The sequence below is a fragment of the Marmota marmota genome, unplaced genomic scaffold (assembly GCF_001458135.2).
Source record: "Marmota marmota marmota unplaced genomic scaffold, marMar, whole genome shotgun sequence".
NCBI lineage: Eukaryota > Metazoa > Chordata > Mammalia > Rodentia > Sciuridae > Marmota > Marmota marmota.
In genome coordinates, this window is record NW_025999968.1 from 18576385 (window position 1) to 18593829 (window position 17445).

The following is a 17445-nucleotide window of genomic DNA, read 5'->3' on the forward strand; positions in this document are numbered from 1 at the left end:
TGCTGTTCAATAGAAATAAAATTCAAATTATACAAGTAATCTTAAATTTTCAGTAGCCACTTCTATAAAAGTGAGAAGAAACTGGTGAAATCTAGCTTTATAATGTATTCTATTTCATCAAATTTTGTCAATTGAGCATGCAATGAATAGAAAAAAAATTACTAAGAAAAATTTCATTCCTGCTCACAACCCAGTATTAACTCAGTATTTCCAAACTGCTGAGGAAAATAAGAACACAGACTAGAAATTTAAAATCAAAGCTTTGTCATTCATAAGAATATCACTGCAGGAAGAAGAGCTCACCTGAAGACCACCTCAGAAAACAATCAAAGGTTGTATTTCTATTGGAAAAACCTCCACAGACTCAAGAAGTCTCTGGCCTCCTGCCCTTGGAAGGCAAGCCCTGGAAACAATGGTGGTTTGGGGACAAGACAAAGTGTTAACTACATGACTTCTGTGTGTGTTTCACACTGATAGCACATCTCAGTTGGGACCTGCCACACTTCAAGTGTTCCATGGCCACATATGGCTGGTGTCCACCATACTGGACAATGTAGATCTTGTGGGATGCCTGACATATATTACTTAGCTAATAAAGAGTTGGATGAAAAATGGAGAATAGGAAAAGAAGGTGACAAAGAATGAGAAAAGAAAGACAACAGAAAGCAAAAGAAGATAACATCTGTTGACTAAATACTGTGTTAGATTATTTCATATATCAATAAGTTATATCATTTAATCTTCACATCACCTCTGATGAGGTAGGTATTATTAGAAAATTTTTGTCAATAGACACTGATTTGTTATATAATTTGCCCCAAATCTCACTGTAGTCTGAGGGAAGAAGCAGGATTCAGAACACAATCTCCTCCTACTTCCTGCGCTCACAGCAGCCTCCGCTGCAAGTCTAGTCAAAACAACTGCAAATCTAGGTCTCTCTTTCCTCCAGATGACACATTCCAGGGCTCCTATAAGATACTGTTATGCATCCCACAGATGTACTTCTTCAAAAAGGATGGTCTGATCACAGCAGGATAATGGGGGGAGGGGCAGTATCCCTGACCTCCTGGAGGGACCCTACTCTCATTTTCTGTTGCCCCATTGATAGAACCAAATTAAATAGTGGCACTGAACATTACCCAAACACGCCAAGCTCTCTAGCATGCCTCCCTGGCTCTGTTCTGTTCCACATGGCCTGCAGCCCTTCCCTCCTTCACCCAATTAACACACATCCAACATAACTCAGTTACAAACGAGGAGGAGGAGGAAGAAGAAGAAGAGGAAGAGGAAGAGGAAGAAGAGAAGGAGGAAAAAGAGGGGTTAGAAGAAAAAAAATCTCAGTCAAGGGGTCATTCCATCTCAGACAGAGAACCTCCTCAAACCTACACTTCAAGTATGAGAGTTTCCCTTTTTCTGTGATCCCAAGGAACTGTTATGGAATTGCTCATGAATTCTGTCATTGTTTACATTTAGGGTCTGTCTCACTGCACTTTGAGTTCCTGGAAAGAAGGGACTAAGCCTTTTATCTTTACATTCCCAGTACCAGCATTTCTTAAATGGAGTTCACAAACAAGGAAATGAATGAATGAACAGACTGATGAGCATCTCACATCTCTAAATAAATTCAGAAAAACCAGGTACCATGCCGTCCACTAAAAGCACTGAAAGAAAGTCAAAGTGTACTTTTGTAATATAGGCATCCCCCTCGGGCCACTTGTCCAGATGGGGGTCACAACCTCAGAAAGCATCATCAGAATACCCCATGATACCTCTAACTATTTTATTTTTAAAAAAGTACATGTTCTAAGCTATGAAATGAATGTAGCAAATTTGGGAGGTTTGGAATATGTGGAAATAATGCGAAACACATCAGAAGTTTGTAGGGTAGAAAAAAGTAATGACAAATATTACAATGTGGCCCTAGAATCAAGAGGGCTGGTTATGCTGGAGTAAAGAGGACAGAAGATATGAAGTGCTAGTATCATTTTGCTCCTTGTCCCCAGGATAGTTGGTAACAGTACCAAGAAGTAGGCACGATCACAAGAACTTAGTTTACCCTTGCTCACAGCATGATGGACATAAATATTCACCCACTAGGATCATATTGAGAGATGTTTATGCATAGACCTATTAGTTCACTAAGACTGTGGCCTGTGCAAGCCTTCAGACAGGTTTTTGTTTGTGGATTCATGTATCCAAAAGCCCTGGCAATAGCTAGACAAGGGTTGGGGGGTACCACCACCCCCAACATTAAGTTCCTGCTACTGTTTGATTTTGTCTTCTCAAGCATAGATCTGAACTTGGTGTTGGACAAAGCTGGGTAGATGCATCGCTACAGAACCATATACTGCCTGAGAATGGCTTAGGAAAGAGTGACTTCCACAGATATCCTCCTGAACCCAAAACAACAAACAAACATTTACACACAAACACCTCTCATCACATTACTGAGTGGATCTGAAATATAATTTGCAATCACAGTATATGGGTTCACAACTGTACCAGGTACAAGAAAAGTACGAGAATGGAATACAGCAAGTAGGCTCTGGCCACCTCAAACAGGCCAGCCCCACATGTCACACAGCTCTGGATGGCATCGTTCTCTTCCATTGCCCGAATGGACAGGAGGAGGCTAGACCCAGCTGGCACAGAGAAATATGGGGTGGGCAGCTGCGGGAACTGTATACGTGCTGAAGCTGACTTGGCACTTCCACTGTCCCAGCCCGAGAGGCTGCCTCTGAGATCCAGATAAGACCTGCCCAGGCAGGGGAAGACACAGAAATTGAGTAACTAAAGCTCATGGGCAGCACATCCTGCCTCAATCAGAGATGCAGACTTCACCTGGACTCCTTGCAATCACATTGCCGGGGGGAGCGCACACATGGCAGAAAGAATTTAAACTCCACTAAATCCCAAATTAGAAAGCAGCTGTGGCAGAGCCAAACTTTGCCCTCAGTTACTAAAGTGGTTCTTTAAGGTATTAAAAATGACTAGAAACCAGGTCTCTCCCTTCATGAAGCTAATGAAACGTTTACCCACTCACATTCTACATGAGACCAAGGAAAACTAGGGTGTCACCTTGATGTAGCCCCCCTAGTACTGCAGAGGTTGCTTTCTCCTAGCCAGGCAGGGACACCATGATGTCTGACTTCCTTGTGTCCCCTATCTTCCCACCACCTGTATTGAAACAGGGAAAGTGAGACACATTTGGGTGATAACACTCTGTGGGACGTGTGGGGTGGGTGAGGCAGTTATGTGAAAGTTGGCACTGCAGGTAGATAGACACCCAGTGCATAATGCTACATAGATAACAAAGTAGAAGGTTTGCTTTTCATAACCTGGTATGGGCAGCAAAGAAGGGACCCTACCAACTTATCCTTCCTCTGGCATCTCCTACCACCTTAACACAGCCCTAAAGGAATACCTACAGTCTGTATTTGGAGCTTCTAAACAATAATTGTTTTCACTGGCCAAAAATGGTGAGGCCTGATTAAACAAGAGGGACGAGAAGGAAGCAACAGGCCTGCTGGATGGCAATAACAAGATGGCACCGTCTGCAAATATTTCCAGACCACTGCAGGGGAGCTCTCCTGTTGCCCCAACAAAAGCCAGCTGTGTCTAAGCCAGCTGAGTCACCCATGGGCCTCAGCCCTGGGAACAGCCTTCCTAAAATACATGCCAAATTCCACAATCACTTTAAAAATGTAGGTCAGCCCTTGCATTCCTACCAGGATAAACATAGCCCAGAAGGACAGGGCCAAGCTGAGGAAACTTCCTCACTTGTCTTGATTTCTTTCTTCTTTTTCTCCATCATTGCATTCACTCTCTTGTTTTCCTCTCAAAGCCTTCTATTTTTTCTTAATTTAAAGACTTCTATTTGTCATACTCTGGGCCTGCCTGTACCAAGACAAATGCTAAAACACAATTATTCTTGGGGCCTCATCAGGAGATGAGAACAAGCCCCACCTGTTACCATGCTCACACCTGAGGGCCTCTTCCTTGCAAGGTCTGTTGTTACTCCAGTTCTAAGGTTATATTCAGAGATTTGCTCGTAGCACCTCTCTCAGGACCAGGGTTTGGCTACATCTCTGTCACCAGACAGAATGCCAAACAGTCACAGTCCCTGAACCCAACAGACACTGGAGAAGAATTCATCCGTGAGAGCACCCCATCTGTCATACTCAAAAGGAATTTAAAAGTGCTTGCAAAGTTAAATTGAGGCGGCAACATAAAATAAAGATGAATGAGAAACTAAGGATCCTGGGTCTCCCAGAATGAGGACAGAGGAAAATTGGCAGCAATTTCACCTTGCCCCACCTCATTCTGTCCCTTCTTTACTGGTCATACATGATCCTCTCTCTCTCTCTTGAAAAAAGCCACCAAAGACCACCCCCACCCCATTGCTAGATTCAGTGGCCAATTCTGCCCTCATCTTACTTGAGCCACTGGCAGAATTCCACAGTGCTCCCCACAGCCTCCTCTCTGAAAAATATTCTTCCCTTGTTTTTTTTCCCATTCATTGCACCCTCCTTTGTTTCCAGTGTCTCCTAAATTCCAAGCTCTTATGATTGGAAGTCCTGGGGACCTGTTTTTAAAACTCTTTTCTATCTACCCTCAACTCTGGGGGATCTCATCCTGTTCACAGCTTGGAATGCTGTGCCACATGCCTGTGTTTCCCAAATATTTATCTTTAGTACCAGCTTCTCCTCAAACTATAGAGTCCTGCAATCAACTGTATATTCAACTTCTCCACCCAGATGTCTACTACACCTCTCAAACTGTCCAAAACAGACTGTCCAAAACAGAGCTCCCAGCCTTTGTTTCTTAGTTAATGCTGAAAATATTCTGTAGTATAGAAACTATAGTTTGAAAATTGACACCATACGTTCAGTTTTACAAAAACACACACGCCCACACATGCACACACATCTGTGAAGGTGCCAAAAGCAACTAGTAAGAAAACACAGTGTCGTACTAAAACTTACCTTACTTTGACCTTTGCCTAAGTCCTCCATGGTTCCTGAGTGGATGTGTTGCTCAAAGGCTCCCAATCCTACCAGGTGCAGCTCAGTGTTCAAGAAAAGACTATTTCACCAGCACCAGTCTTGCAACAACACAAAAAAGAAATCGCTTTTCTTCCTCCTACTCATATGTTTCTCCTTGGGTGTTGTACTCACTGCCAGTGACCTCCATCTCCACCCAACCTACAGAAACTTGGCCCATAGCACCTTGCAATTAATGTCGTCAGACACACAAGTATGACTGTCAACCCACCAGTCAGGCTCCCAGCTCACCAGAAGACACTAAGGAATCACCATCAGCAGGGTTTCTCCCATAACTGTAACCATGCTCATTTACTTCCACTCTCACTATGTCTACTTCCTGATTAATCAATTCCATAAAGCCATTCAGCCATCCAACTTCAATGGTCAGGATGTAAGTATAAGGCTCCCACAAGGAATAGCTCCTCCCTCCCCCATGACTTTGCTTCTCTTATCTGGACAAGCCTACCAAGCCAACCAGCTTACATTCATTCCAACACATGGGGAGTAGATAATACCCCAGATGGTACCCCTGACCTGAGCTGCACATGTGAAGACTGAGAAATCTCAGGAATAAATAGTCATAGAATTGCTGTTCCTTTCAGCATTTTGACATACCAGCAAATAAGAAATGAGACCATAAGAAATTAAGGTGAGTGTGGACTGCAACTAATAAATGTGAAGTTGTGAGGTTATGCTGTCATGTTACCAAATAACAAACAAACAAACAAAAACCCCTGAATATATTTAGAAAATGTAAACCCAAGTGGGAAGCCAGTGGAGAAACTCATTTAAACCAGAGACTTTCCTATAAGGACGCCAAATAAGAATTGCTTTCTCCAAACACCAGGGTCATTCATGGTCTGTTTTATAACAGTAAGATACTCAATTAATGTAAGTTAACCTGCTCATCAATTCTCCACTTGGACATAGATCACCAGAAAAAAATATCCATTCATCCTTATTCAGGTTTTTAGTCACCCTAGTTTAGAATTGTCCTTTGTGAATTGCTTCTCAAGTCTCACTCCCCAAAATAAAAAAATATTAGTTTATACATTCAAATATACCCTGAACCTTGGAGGAAAAATACAAAAGGCTGAACTTCAGTTTGGGGACAATAAAGGGGAGAATATTTGCAGGTGTCATTTGTTAACCTAGATACATAAAAGTAAGTGATGATGTTCCAAATAGCAAGGAAAGATAACACACTTCAAGTCCGTGACTTTTCCTGAAAATGTACTCTTTTAGGCCTAACCAAGTTCTTCATTAGTGAGTGATATTCCATCCCAAAATCTGGCAGTATACCTCATGATTCAGCACCATCTGTGATTGATAAAGCACTAAAAAAATAATCAGAGACTTAACTAGGCTCAGTGTGAGTCAATGCTTGCTCTCTGAGGGCAAGAGTAGGTACCTCAACCTTTTGTTTTCCAAAGGATTAATATCATGCCCAGGTCAGGATACCTCAAAATCAAAATATCCCTTCAGTTGACCTCTTTCTATTAGTAACTTTCATAAACTGCCTCTTTCTAAACTTTATGGGAAAAAAATGGGGATTCTCTTAATTTCAGGAAAACTAAAGAAGAATTTCCTAGGGTGGTATACAAATTCTATTTCCAAGGCAAATATAAGATCTACAGTAATGAGGAAAGGAAATAATCCATCAATATCTCTTCAGAATCTTGTGCAATTTCTATGTTATTAAGGACCTGTTGACAGAAGAGTGATCACAGGTTTGGAGGGGAAATGGTATAGAAAAGAAACAAAAGTGGGCAAGGGGAAAACGAAACTAGGACTGAGGTAAAGAAAAATGCTCTTGATTTTGCCTTCACTCACTGATTTCACATTGTCAGTCTCTCTCCTAAAAAAAAAAAAAAAACAACTCCCATCCTCCCACCTGAGAACCAGTTAGAATGTAGCAATTTTTCAGAACAGAGAAGCAATTTAATTTACTCACCCCACCCTCTTACTCATTACCACCACAAAACATAAATAAATATAAAGACAAAGTTAAATACTCACCACAATTAACATAAAGTAGATTATATCAAGTTAGTACATTCCTTTCCACAAAGCATGAGCTGTCCTCTCTTGAATCTTCCTTACAGAGTTAATGTCTGCAGATATGTCTAGTAGTACAGACAGCAGACCTAAGTTTATCAGATAGACACAGAGAGCCTGTACCTTCTAGTCTCTCCTATATCTATGTCTTTCCCATTGGGAAACACAGAGAATAGAATCTTTTTTGATCTTTGCTGACTTGAAAAAAAATAAAGTAATAAACTTACTCTGTCTACTGTCTAGTGTTGGTGTTGTCATTATTAAATACTGTAATGGAATCATTCTGACCATGAAGACCATCATGGTGACAAGGAGAATACTGACTACCATCCAGCATACATCCCTACATCCCAGTTTGAGTTATCCATTCCATAGTAGTTATCATTTGCAATGGAAGTAATGTGTTCCAAGACTACCAATGGAAAGCACCCTCTTCTAGATGAAAAAGTGACTTTTAAGATATCCTTCCTTTAAAAGACAAATGGAATTCCAATTTTCTCAGAGACTATTCCTTTTAGTCCCAACCCCATCTCCCAAAGAAAATAAAATTTTAATTACATAATGATAGTGATATCTTGTCATCATCTTCAGGAAGAAACTCCTTGGGTTAAACATTTTTGAAAACTAATTATTTTTGCTTTGCCAAAAGATTGATAAATTGTATGAAGAAAAGCCACATTGTCTGTACAAGTCGAGTGGGAAAGAATGTTGTACTTAGCCCCAGCCAATCTGAAGAAAACTTGTTTGTTCTGGGTATAAAGAGTCTAACTAAAAGTATTCAGAAGACATAGTGTCAGACTGGATCTCAGAATTGTGGAGGAGTGAATCAAAGAAATAGTCTTGTCAATCAAATTAAAAATTGCCCAAATCTCAGAGGGATAATAGATAGCAAGGTCCAAAATGTGGACATCAGCTATGAACCTCCAAAGCAGTCAGTTCGTAGGTGATCCTGGCACATTCTTCTGACCCAGTCACCAGCCTCTGATAATGAACAAGCCCTGATTATTCACCCTGGACACAGTCTTCCTGAGACTTTGCTTACTTCACTTTCTGTATGTTCTCTATTCGTTCTCAAAGTCTTCTGGTTCTGGATCTTGGCCTCACCAGTCCTATTAATACTATCAGAGACCTTGCCTCCCAGGCTTGGCCCTTACTGCCCTCTAAGACTCTTAATTTTGAGTCATGATTGGCCTCAGTAAATCAATCACACTTCACCCACCACTTTCACTACCCCTTACCCTGAACTTCATTGAGATCCATGATGGACTTAGGCAATATCTTAGCTTGGGTTCACCTTGCTCTAATCCAATGGGAATGTATCAAACATGGGAAAACATATTTTTTATGATAATAATAGATATAAAAGGGGAACTGGTGTCTCAGAAGCCAAGGTAAATATCAACACAGACCATGGTTTGGCCTTCTCGGACTTGTTATGTACAAGATGTTAAAACTGAAGGCACAAACTTTTTGACTTGTTAATGGTACAAAAATGTGCATCGAAGAACACCATCAGGACAGGCAGGGACAGTGTATTTCCAATTTAAACACAAACACTTGACTATTTTGAGGTGCCAGACATTGTGGAATTTACCTTGTTGGGTACTGAATCTTTTTTATTTCTATAAATATTATAGAGCTCTGTTCTGAAATGAGGTTAATGACTTGGAAACAGTTTGATCCTCTGGTGAGCTTCTTTTTTATGATTTGTTAGGCACATTTGGAGCAGTGCTCAGTCTAGTGCTGTTTCCCATTACTAAGGCAAGAACTTTCTGACTGTTCTACCCAATATCCCATGAATTATGGGTTTTCCAGTCTGGCTAGAAGGAAAAAGCAATATTCCCAGTCCTGTGAACACTGGGCTTTGTACTCTTCTCCCAATATCTCTATCCATTTTATGTTGCTATAACTGAATATTTGAGACTAGGTAATTTATAAAGAAAAGAAATATATTTCTTACAGTTTAGAGGCTGAGAAGTCCAAGGGCATAGCTCCAGCATCTGCTCAAGAAGCCAAGGGCCTTCTTGCTGCATCATTAACATAGCAGAGGGCATCACATGGAAAGACAGTGCTGGCAGGCTAGCTCAGATCTCTCTTACTCTAATGCTTTTATTTAGGCCCTACCCTCAGGACCTCATCTAATCCTAGTTAATTCCCAAATGTTTCACCTCCAAATGTCATTAACATATAAAATTGGGATTAACTTTCTAACACATGAACTTTGGGGAGACAAACTCAAATCACTACAGCACACACACACACACCATCCCACCACACCCTGATGCCAGTCTCTCAGCTTCCAGTAGTTTCCTCATATGCATGTGCTGATCAGTACAATGCTGAATCCTCAAGGGACGGCTCTACAGGCCCCTTTAGGCAGAGTATGTCAGAGAAGCAATAGGTTACACTACAGAGTTGATCAAATCTTTTCTGAGACTTGGTTTTAGGCATCTTGCTCCTTCTGAAACTAGTGAGAAAGTTCTCACTGTTGGAAAGACAATGATGGAAGCACCTGTCCATGCTTGGCCTCGTAGAAGAAAGGACATATTGTGTTTTCTGTGTGAACCTAATTTTATCAAAAGCCTAATTCCACTTTATTAGCACCAAGGAAGGCTAGTGAGAAAAGGAAATTGGTGGGTATATGGACAGGTCCAGCTGGCTGAGGACCTTTGGGGCCATGGTAAATGTCTGGTTTTATTTTAACTTCCAGGGGAAGCCACTGGACAGGCTGAGTCCAGGAATGGTGTGATTTTTATTTGTATTTTTAAAAGAATACCTGTCACTGCTTTGTGGTCTTTGGTTTAGAGGAGGCAAGAGTGAAAGAAGGAAGATGCACAAGACAGTACCATTTACACCACAGTGTGTGGGCCAGGGCTATTCTGCAAACTGTTTACTACCATCTACGATGAGTGCCGAAATTGAGAGGAAATGTTCAGAAAAATTTGAACATTTTAAAGTAATTTGGCATCGAGGAAAAATCTAAGCAGGATTTTTTTTTTAAGGCTAAAATAGACTGGAAGGGAAAACCCAAATTGTTCCTTCACCCTTTACTACAGATAGTTTGAGATACAACTGCAGTCATTCAGGCGAAGAGGGTGATGGATGCTAAATGAGAGTGAATCAGGCACATAAATGACTGGGATCACAAAGGGCAGTAAGAAGAATCTAGAACTTCAGGATAAGGAGGCTGGTACACCATGATACCTCTGCCTCTGTTTGTCTATCCTAGACTTGAGTACTTACCAACACTCCAAAGTAGCAACTATCAACACTGTTTCATTCCTAAGGATAACACTACAGATGTCATAAATGTTGAGGTCAGACACTGTAGTGATGCTACCCTGTGTTTAAATTCTGATTTCAGCCCTGCATGACCTCGGATGAGTTGTTAACCTCCTGGTCTTTGGTATATCTCATCCACAAAATGGGAGGACTAGTAGCCATTACCATATAATGAATATGTAAGGGCAAAATGAGAACTCAGAGAAGAGGCCAACACCTAATAAAGTCACTCAGCCATTTTTTGTTCACACATCTTTCTGTGAAGAAAGGGCTTTGCAGCAAACATGCTCACATCTTGGCTGACTTCTGGGGACTACACTGCAGTTGGCAAAGCCCCATTGCATACATCACCTCATTAATCCTCCCAAAGTGATACTCAGAAGTAAGGAGAGACAGGCCCAACATCCTGAGAAGGAAAAATGAGGCTTAATGTTTCCAGGGAGTTTCCTAAACTCGCCCCAGGTGGATGAGGTATTGATGCATTCCTCTGCTCCCCTATTGGAGACAGCCCTTCCCAAAAGTCATGGAGGCAGGAAGGAGAAAACAAAGTCATCCTGCTCTTTAGTGGTTCATCCTCATGCCAAGTAGACACAGAGTAGCAGGACAATAACACTGGGGATGGACACACAGGGGTCCCTTCTCCCTGAGAGCTGCTTCCAAGTAAGATAACTCCATAACCTCTAACCCCAACTCCCCTCATTCTTCCTCCATATCATTTACCCTCATCACCCTGTCTGAACTCTGGCCTTTGTTGCCAAGGGTTAGCTATAATATGATTTTAGCATTTTCTAAGGTTTTTTTTTTTTTTTACCACTTTTAATGTTTAAGTTTTCATTATTGATTAAAACACACAGGATCTTCAAACATGCCTTAAATGTACTTTGCACTACCAAGTAGCTCTCTATTTTGGCTTTTGTTATCTGCCTTTAACAGTTTTTCATAATTGTTAGTCTAAACATACACCTGACATATAAGAAAAGGGGGAGGCGGAAAGCAGTAATTGGCGAAAGACTCCTTGAACTGAAAAAAAGGCTTAGGTCTTCATATTAAAAGAACACATCAGGAAAAAACAAGATAATTAAAAACAAAACACTAGATCCATACTTAGACATATCAAAGTGATATCTGGAACTTTATTCTTATTTTATGTACAGTGTAAGGGTAGTAACTTAAAATGTAGGTCTATTAGGATATGAGGAACATCTTCTATATTACATAAGAGTAGTTAATATAGGTTAAGGATCCCTTATCTGAAATGCTTGGGATTAGAAATATTTCAGTTTTCTGAGTTTTTTCAGGTTTGGGAATATCTTCATAGACTTTGCAGGTTGAGCATCCCTAATCTGAAAGCCAAAAATCCCAAATGCCCTGAAATCTGAAACATTTTGAGTATTGTTTAAGCACTCAAAAAGTTTCAGATTTTGGATTTTCAAATTAGGGATGCTCAACCTATAATATCAATATTTTGATATTTTAATATATTGTTTTAATTTTAAAAGAATCTTGTGGAACTAATATATCCTGTTTTAAAGAGATGTTCATCTGAAGTTGAAAAAAAATCCTTATATGTCACTTTAGCTCCTGCTTTTTCCTACTAAATTGAATATAAATTAAGCGTAATACTTTTTACTGAAATTTAATTGGTGGTAGACTATGGTCCAGAGATAGACACAATCTCTGTACACACGGAATAAGGTCAATTTGGCAACTCATTGTTGACTCAAATCAGAAAATGGACTCACGATAGTTTTAAGTCATTAAAAGGCAATTCAGATGCGTCCTAAATGCCTAAGTTTTCTATCTAGAAATAACTATAGCACTGAGAGAAGCTTGGTTCTGAAAACAGTGAAGTTAATAGGAGCACCATATAAATTAGGGCTTAAACAAGTGAGTATTCATGGGGATGAGGCTGCAGGATGAAAAAATCATCTCTGTGAACATTCCAAGAGAAGAGGTTCCCATCCAATTTATTTGTTTCTTAATTAGAACCTTGGTAGAGCTTTCCTTCAACAAGGACTACTTGAGGTCAGTTCTAAGCGCTGGGAATGAAGGCCACCAGCATACTCACAAGGGTAATCACCCCTGGCTGGGAAATTCCTCCCACTAGGCCAGTGACTCTCAGCCCAGGCCTCCCATCAAATTACCAGGGAGCTTTCCACAGATGTCTTGGCTTTACATCACACCTTCTGTGAGAGAATCTCTAGCGGCAGGGCAAGTGTGGGTGAAACCCTGCCTCTAAATAAAATGCAAAATATGGCTGGGGATGTGGCTCAGTGGTTGAGTGCCCCTGAGTTCAATCCCCAGTACCCCACCCCCCAAAAAAGAGCTAAAATCAGAGACATTTTCATATTCCTTCTAATTAAATAAATAAGTAGCATAATTTACCTCCTGAGCATCAGCTTTCTTGGGCAATATTTCTAAATATCCATTTTCTCTTTATTAAAAGGAATTAAATAAAATTATGTGTATCTGTTTTAGAACCTTATGAAATTTCAGGTACAATGGGGATCCTCACTTCCTCACCATGGAAAGAGCCACCTGGTTCTTGATGTTATTTTCATTTTTTTCTCTTGAGAGAGAAGTAAAAGAAGGCATAGAGGACAGCAACCTCCGCTCATTTAAGCAAGGAAGAAAAGAAGTATTTGCCTCCAGGCCTTTTTCACTTCAGGATTATTGATGGCACCAGAGGGACATAGTTTGCTCAGAAGTGGTGGTGGGTAGATGAAAGAAAGGACCTCTGTCTTCCAATGTTTTATGAGACAGTGTCAGACTCCTTTATAGGAGCATTGAGAGCCACAGGGGACTGGGAAGAGCCAATGGCTCATAGAGAAGAGCGGTGCTAGGGTTTGTGACTTGGTGGTAGAGCACCTGTCTAGCATGTCCAAGGCCCTGGGTTGGATCCCAGAACAACAACAACAACAACAAATTAAAGAAAGGCAAAGTCAGAACAGTGTATGTAATGTGGTGTCGTTTTCATTTTTAAATTATATTGACGTTTAGATGTTTCCCTGAGAGTGAGCTTTTGGAGAGAGTCTGGAAGGACACACAACACAAAGGCTATGTGTTGATCAGCTTTCTATTACTGTCACAAATACCTGAGATAAATTGACTCAAGAAGAGGAAGATTTACTTTGGCTCACAGACTTAAAAGTTTCAGTCCATGATGGCTTGACCCTGTTTTATGAGGCCTGTTGTGGCACAATACAACATGGCAGGAGCATGTGGAGGAGAGACACATTCACCTCATGGTTGAGTGAGAGAAACAGAAGAGTGGCCAGGGTCTTAATATCCCCTTCAAGGGCACGCCCCCAATGACCTAAGATCTTAAGCTCACCTGATAAAGTCCCTACCACCTCCCAATAGTACCAAGCTGAGGACAAAGCCTTTAACACATGGGACTTATGGAAAATTCCAGATCCAAAGTATAGCAGGCTACCTCCAGGAAAGGCAGAAAAACAGGAAGGAGACAGATGTATAAAAGAGAAATTATTACTTTGACTCTGTACACTGTTTTCATTATATATATATATATATTTTTTTTTTTTCAACTCTAGATGTCACCAAAAGGCAAGGATATTTTAAAAAAGAAAAGACAGCTACCGGGAACCAATGCCCTTTCACTATAGGAATATTTTTTCTTCCTTGGAAATAGCTACAGAGAGTAGAAATTACAAGTAATTTTATGGGGGAAGAAAATCAATATTTTAGACATAATCAGAAAACATTAATCAAGAACAAATCAATGTTTTATACTATCATTATATCTATGGTACTGATTTCTATATGGAGATAAACATTATAATAATTCATAAAAATTATTAATGAATTGCTGAAATAGCTACATGCGAAAACTAACTTAAAATCTATCAAAGACTGAAGCCAATTAGCTAAAACTATAAAATCCCTAAAAGAAAACACATGAGCCGGGGTTGTGGCTCAGCGGTAGAGCACTCGCCTAGTACCGTGCAAGGTGCTGAGTTCAATTCTCAGCACAACATAATATGGAGAGCATATTCCACAAATCTTAAATAAAATAAAGGTATTGTGTCCAACTACAACTAAAAAAAAAATTTAAGAAAGAAAACACATGTGAAAAGCTTCATGACATTGGGTTTGGCGATAATACGTCATATATGGGGCCAAACTCACAGGCAACAAAGGAAAAAAATAGATCAATTGGACCACATCAAAATGTAAAACTTTCATACATCAAAAGATTCTATGAAAAGAGTAAAAAGACAATCCAAATAATGAGAAAAAATTAGTTGTCATCATATACCTGACAAGGTAATAGCAAGATATATAAAGAACTTCTACAATGCAACAACAGAAGAGCAACCTGATTCTAAATGGGCAAATATTTGAACACATAGGCATATGCCCAAAGAATACATATGAATAGCCAATAAGCACTGTATAAGATAGTCAACATAACTTATCATTAGACAAATGTAAACAAAACCCATGGGATCCTACTTTAGACTCATTAGGACAGCTATTATAAAAAAAGTAAAAATAAATCAGAAAATAACAAGGGTTGAAAGGGTGTGTATAAAATGGATCCCTGTGTATTGATGGTGGAATATAAAATAAATGGTTTAGCCACTGTGGAAAACAGTGAAGAAGTTTGTTAAAAAATTAAAAGTAGAATTTTCATATGATCTGACAATTTCACTCTGAGTATGTATCAAAAATAATTGAAAACTGGGCTTGAATAAATATTGAAAACCAGTGTTCATAGCAGCATTATTCACAGTAGCCCAAAGATGGCTTATTAGTCAGGGATCATCAAGGATCAGTGTTCTTCAGAGCAACAGAACCAATGGGATAATACACACACACACACACACACACATATGTATATTATTCTATTGCATATATATAACATATATATATATACACAATATATACACATACATACATACATATAGAGTATTAGAGAGAGACTGATTTTAGGAATTCACTTGTGAAATTCTGGGGTAGGCCAGCAGCCCAGAGGTCCAGGAGAGAGTTGATGTTGTATTCCTAAGCCCAAAGGCAGTCTGGAGGAAGAAGTATCTCTTCTTCAATGGAGTCATTCTTTTTCTTTTGATACCTTCAATTGATTGAATAAGTCTCACTCACATTATGGAGAGCATACTCCATACATTTGGAGTCCACTGATTTAAATCTTAATGTCATCTAAAAATATACCTTCACAGAAGCACTTAGCATAATGTTTGGCCAAGTATGTGCATGCTGTGCCCTACGCAAGTTGACACAGAAAATTAACCATCACAGGTGCAAACCACCCAAATCCATTCAGCAATGGATAAATAGAAAAACAAAAGGTGATAAGTATATGCAAAGGAATATTAATCAGCCCTAAAAGAAAAAAATTTGAAAAAAAAAGTGTGTCACATTAGATTGGATAGAGAGAAAGGATGGGAGAGGAGGGAAGGAGTAGGGAGGATAGGAAGGGCAGCAGAATAGAATAGACAATATGATTGATGTATGTACATTCCATGTATGTATTATATGTCAAAATACATTCTGCTGTCATGTATGACTAAAAAAAAATAAAAATAAATCGTATGGTTATAAAAAAAAAAGAAAGAAAAGATCTGGCACATGCTACTTAATGAATAAACCCTGAAGACATTATGATAAATGTATTAAGTCAGACACAAAAGGACAAATCTATTGTATGATTCCACAAATATGAGGTACTAGAGTAGTCAAATGGATGGACAAAAAAGTAGAATGGAGGTTACCAGAAGCTGACAGAGTAGGAGGTATAGGGAATTACTGTTAATGGGTGTGGTCTTTTCAGTTTGAGAAGAAAAAAAAAAGTTCAGGAATGTGCAAAATGCCATTCACCTGTCCTCTTAAAAATGGATAAAATAGTAAATTTCATGTTATCTATGTATATTTTAGCATAATAAAAAATGAATTGCTTACATGTATAGACTTTACTATGAGCCAGACACAATGTCAAATGCTTTACATGGACTTTCTTACGTAATGTCTTTTGGTATTTACATTTTACAGATAATGAAGCCTTCTAGAGAAAGGACTTGCTCAAGGTCACTCTGGTAAGACTATGTGCTTGGCTGGACCCCATGCTATGATGAAAAGGGTAACTACATTAAGAAAATGAGATAACCAGCAAGTCAAAATATTTTTAAAATAATAAATTTGAATCAATATATAAGTAATTTAAGGAGTGAATTCCCAAAGTGATGTCAAATCTAGATTATGACTAATAACTCCACACTTAAAATAGCCCTACATTGACCTTCATCATGAGAAATTCTTATCCCCAAACCACAGCATCTCCAGAAATAAGATGAGAAACGAGGGTGCCCAAGATAGAAGCACAATATCATATCTGCCCCATTTTCTACAAGTCTTAGGATACTTCATAGTTTCTCTGTTGTTTTTTTTAAATAAATTACTGTGGCCACACTTCCTTTTTCAAATGAGGATAACCATTTAACTGATACTTATTTTATTAAGTGTCTACCATAATTCCAGGTACTTTTGTGGGTTCTCTTCAAACAAGATGAAAAGACAATGCACACGTTTGCAGTGAGATCCATCTAATAAAAAAATTAAATGTCTCTTAAGTGAAATGTCTGTTGTCTCATGTGGAACATACCTCAAAGATGAGACTCCTTTCGATATTCTAGCTTCTTCAGGTAGCTGTCAGCTAGATCCCTCCAAATGTGTCCCTGCCTCCAGTGATCTTCCTTCCATGAACTTCTTGACAATCACCACCAAAAACAAGAGCAGTCATAGCTGCTCATACACCTAAGGCAGTATAGTCTAATGGTTAAGGCTTGGACTCTGATGCTACACTGAATCTATACTTGCCATTGTTCACTGTATAATCTTGGGCAAGTATCTTAATCTGCCTGTGATTATGTCTCCTCAAATAGGCACTAACCCTCACAGGGTTGTTGTGAGGATGCCATGAGCTCAGAACAATGTCTACTGTGTATTAAGGAGTCAGAAAATATTAGTCATAGACAGATCAAATAGCCACTCATAAGCAACAGACTATTCCGGCGGGGGGGGG

At 39.4% G+C, this 17445-nt stretch overlaps 1 protein-coding gene across 3 annotated transcripts in view; it reads right to left on the reverse strand.

Annotated features, from left to right (window-relative positions):
* LOC107136361 (transmembrane protein 45A) overlaps positions 1 to 17445 on the reverse strand; it is a 67820-nt gene that overhangs the window by 47616 nt on the left and 2759 nt on the right. Inside the window, exon 1 of one of the 3 annotated variants that reach the window (XM_048803448.1) lies at positions 4986 to 5330. The exons of 1 other annotated variant lie outside the window; for it this stretch is intronic. In XM_048803448.1, coding sequence (XP_048659405.1) covers positions 4986 to 5015 — 30 coding nt within the window. In that variant the 5' untranslated portion in view covers positions 5016 to 5330. Of the gene's footprint in view, positions 1 to 4985; positions 5434 to 17445 lie in introns of those variants that run through there. One more of the 3 variants, XM_048803445.1, reaches the window with a different exon arrangement.